Raw genomic sequence first — 770 nt, 5'->3', positions numbered from 1 at the left:
CGCAACTGTGAGATGTGCAAACCTTTCTACTACCAAGACCCTAATAGGGATGTCAGGGACCCACAAGCCTGTGTTGGTGAGTTATTTGTTCTTTAGAACAAAATGTTTCCAACCATTATGTGGGTATTCATTTTAACAGTGCAATAAATTAGCCTGGCAATCAAGACCCAAATCCGAAAGATTAAGGGTCTGGCATCAAGTATTGAAAGTTGCCCATCTCGAGGGTCGGCACCAAGCGCGCATTTGAAAGTCTCACTGGACGCAGTTGGAAAACACTACGACCAATCACAACAACACACAGGGTGACGTATCCAGAGCCCCATACGCTCAGCTGCACACAGAGCTAACTGGTAAAACACTTTAATGAAGAAATAAGAAAAATAGTCGTTTAATCAATCAAAAGTCACAAAATCAAAAACGAACACTGAAAGGTTTTGCCACAAATTCAAATGACTGGCTGCTCTCCTGTCTAACTAACAGTTACACCGTTACTTATTCCATATGTACGGTGGAGAGTCTCTTCACTCAGAAAACCAAGGTTACAATGTAACCAAGCGGGTTCTGGCAGTAGTTGAAACCAGTTGTTTTTATAGGCTACTTTAAATTTGTCATTGTACAGTAGACAGAGAAATGAAGCTTATTTTACTACTGTTTCCCAGTGATTACTTTCTAAAGCACAAATAAATTACCATCAAACACTCAAGTTTTTCAAGTTTCCCATTTATGTCATTTTGTTTTTGCCTTTCATTCCCCCCCCCCCCCCCCCCCCC

General features: G+C 41.2%; 1 protein-coding gene across 1 annotated transcript in view; it reads left to right on the top strand.

Moving 5' to 3' along the window:
• lamb2l (laminin, beta 2-like) overlaps positions 1-770 on the top strand; it is a 49,544-nt gene that overhangs the window by 30,747 nt on the left and 18,027 nt on the right. The window contains exon 10 of the mRNA XM_032521630.1: positions 5-76. Coding sequence (XP_032377521.1) covers positions 5-76 — 72 coding nt within the window. The remainder of the gene's footprint in view (positions 1-4; positions 77-770) is intronic.

Source organism: Etheostoma spectabile, chromosome 7 (assembly GCF_008692095.1).
Source record: "Etheostoma spectabile isolate EspeVRDwgs_2016 chromosome 7, UIUC_Espe_1.0, whole genome shotgun sequence".
Lineage (NCBI taxonomy): Eukaryota > Metazoa > Chordata > Actinopteri > Perciformes > Percidae > Etheostoma > Etheostoma spectabile.
This window is presented reverse-complemented; position numbering and strand designations above follow the sequence as displayed.